The sequence below is a fragment of the Cajanus cajan genome, chromosome 10 (assembly GCF_000230855.2).
Source record: "Cajanus cajan strain Asha chromosome 10, NIPB_CcT2T_4, whole genome shotgun sequence".
In the NCBI taxonomy this organism is placed as follows: domain Eukaryota; kingdom Viridiplantae; phylum Streptophyta; class Magnoliopsida; order Fabales; family Fabaceae; genus Cajanus; species Cajanus cajan.
In genome coordinates, this window is record NC_138526.1 from 40157122 (window position 1) to 40160344 (window position 3223).

A 3223-nucleotide genomic window follows, 5' to 3' on the forward strand; every position below is an offset into this window, starting at 1 on the left:
ACTTGGTTATGCATGCCAAAGTCGTGGTAAGCATGTACCTAGCTGTGCTATACCTGACAGTGGATCTGGACTTCCAATTGTGTAAGTGACATCATCCGAGTAAACCCGAGTGAGAATTATATCCTGTTTAGCTATGACCGAGCGGGCGCATTGGGCGTGAAAACGGTTGGGGTGGTTTCGGTAGGATGGAATGTCACTTATACAGCTCTATTATTAGGGAGATCTCCTAGGTGTATGCGTGACGATGCATTAGATGATTGATATGCATGGATATCTATCATGAGTTGCATGTATTGCATGATTGTCATGATGATGAAGGGTATGGTGTTTGACTTCATGTTTGATGAATGGATGATTAATTGAGATGGAAGGTTCCTTTGGGACTTGATTGGGTTGCATGTGTAGTATAGATTTTATTTTGTACTTGTATGATTGATTTTTGAACTCTAGCTTACCCTTCTGTTTCTATGTGGTGGGACTGCGATGATCATACTTGGTATGGGAGTAGGTCAAGGATAGCTTGGAGTAGAGGTGACTGCTGCGAGACGGGGAGTTTGAGCCTCGTGTTTTGAGTTACCATTTTGGGTAACGATTTTTGTCTGTGCTTGACCGACACTAAGGAATATTTTGGGATGACTGTACATATATGGTGCTTTATTTTGAATACAGAAACTTAGTTATTTTGATTCTTCTGTTTATGCCCGTATGTATGTGTTATCCAGTTTAATATTCTCTTAGTTAACTAGTTGTAGTGTGATTCCACTAAGTGTAGAGACCATGGCGGGTCGTTACACTTTTATGGTATCAAAGCCAGTCGAGTCTTTTGGATACTCTGTGGGGAGTGATCCTTCTAGGTTTCTGTTGTGTCATATCTCTGATATGTGTTAGTTTTGATGATATATGGTGGTATCATGTTACTAATAAGATATTTGAATTCTTGTAGTATGGTGAGGCCACAGTATGATCAGATAGCCAGGGCCATGGAGATGATGGCCATGGCGATGCAGCAGCAGACTGCACACTTTGCTAGGGTGGATGCCGAGAGAGCTGCAGCTGGTGCAGCAAGATCTACTGAGTCTCATGCAAGCAGGGATATGGCTGAGTTTAGGAAGTGTAGTCCTCCTCAGTTTAGAGGTGATGCAGATTCGGATGTGGCTGACCACTGGATTTGCGAGTTGGAGAAGATATTCTCAGTTTTAGGCTGTTCAGAGGAGCGGAAGCTTGCCTATGCAGTGTATATGTTGACAGGAGAGGCAGAGTATTGGTGGAGAGGTACTAGCCAGATGATGTTTGACCATGGAGTGGTTGTGGACTGGGTGTTCTTCAAGAGGGCTTTCCTCGAGAAGTACTTCCCAGAGAGTGTCAAGCATGCTCGGGAGGCAGAGTTTATGAGATTACAACAGGGGGGAATGTCGGTGACCGAGTACGCCATGAGATTCGAGCATTTGGCACTCTTCTACACCCAAGCCATCTCTAAGGCTTGGAAGTGTAGGAAGTTTGCTGAAGGCTTGAAGTTTGATTTGAGGAGAGTGGTGGTGCCTATGGCCATCACAGAGTTTCCAGCCTTGGTAGAGAAGGCGAAGGTTGTGGAGGGATTAGAGAGCGTCGGCAAGCCGACGAAGACTGTTGGTGGGCCAGTTGGGTCCAAGAGTGGTGGTGGTTCTCAGAGGAAGCCTTATGATAGGCCCCAATCCCAGCAAGGGGGTGCTGTCATAAGGAAACCTACTGACATAGCTAGGAGTGGGAGTCAGAGTGGAGCTGCTACTCTCAGATGTTATAGATGTGGAGGAGCTCACACAGTCAGAGAATGTTCCCATCCAGGGAATGTTTGCTTTAGATGTGGCAGGCTAGGCCACATCTCTAGAGATTGTCAAACACCGCCGACTTCATCTGGGAGTGCCCCGAGGCCACCAAGGCCTACAGCTGCAGGGATAGTGTTTGCATTGTCAGGTGTAGAGGCTTCCACTTCATCAGACTTGGTAAAGGGGAAGGGGAAGGCAGCAGGTGAGGATGTTTTATTTTTGTTCGACTTTGGTGCCACGCATTCTTTCATTCTGTTGATTGTGTGGGGAGATTAGGTTTATCAGTATCTGCATTGCATGTTGATTTGTCTGTGTCTACTCCGACTTCAGTTTCTGTAGTGACGTCGAAGATGTGTGTGAGATGCCCGATAGAGGTGTTTGGTAGGAGGTTCCGAGTGAACCTGATTATATTGCCCATGGTGGATATCGACATAATCTTAGGGATGGATTGGTTATCTGCCCATCACATCCTTATAGATTGTGCTCGGAGAGATTTGGTATTTCCTCATTTGGAGGATGAGGTGTTAGTATCAGCGGGTCAGGTTGAGCAGTTAATGAGGGATGGAGCTGAGTGCTTCATGTTGTTCGCTGCTTTGAGTGTTGAGATAGAGAGGGCCAACACTGGGATTGAGATTGTTAGTGAGTTTCCTAAGGTGTTTCCAGATGATGTGCCGGGATTGCCACCTATGCGTGATGTTGAGTTTATCATTGATCTAGTACTCGGTGCAGGACCAGTATCAGTGGCTCCTTATAGGATGGCTCCAGCTGAGTTATTAGAGCTGAAGAAATAGATTGAGGATTTGTTGGAAAAATAGATGGTGAGGCCCAGTGTTTCTCCTTGGGGTGCCCCGGTACTGTTAGTGAAGAAGAAGGATGGTGGGGCCCGTTTGTGTGTTGATAATCGACAACTGAATAAGTTGACGATAAAGAATAAGTATCCGCTTCTGAGGATTGATGATGTGATGGATCAATTGAGGGGAGCTTCTGTATTTTCAAAGATTGATTTGAGATCCGGATACCATCAGATCAGAGTGAAGGAGAGTGACATACCAAAGACTGCTTTCAGGACTAGGTATGGTCACTATGAGTATGTAGTGATGCCTTTCAGTGTCACTAATGCTCCAGCGGTGTTCATGAATTACATGAACAAGATTTTCAGGTCATTCTTGGACAGGTTTGTAGTGGTCTTTATTGATGATATTTTGGTGTATTCTAGATCTTTGGAAGATCACCATGAGCATCTGAGGTTGGTTTTGGAGGTGCTGAGGGAGAGACAATTGTATGCCAAACTATCCAAGTGTAAGTTTTGGTTGTCCGAGGTGAAATTTTTGGGGCATGTGATATCGGCAGAGGGGATTGCAGTGGATCCAGCCAAGGTGGAGGTTGTGATTCAGTGGGAACGTCCGAGGACTGCTACAGAG

The 3223-nt window shown here is 45.5% G+C and overlaps 1 protein-coding gene across 1 annotated transcript; it reads left to right on the forward strand.

Moving 5' to 3' along the window:
* The first annotated feature begins 944 nt into the window (after positions 1–944).
* Positions 945–2593, forward strand: LOC109791105 (uncharacterized). The gene is made up of 2 exons (XM_083064859.1): positions 945–2004; positions 2280–2593. Exons 1-2 carry the CDS (start codon positions 945–947, stop codon positions 2591–2593), a joined length of 1374 nt encoding a protein of 457 aa, XP_082920985.1.
* The last annotated feature ends 630 nt before the right edge of the window (positions 2594–3223 follow it).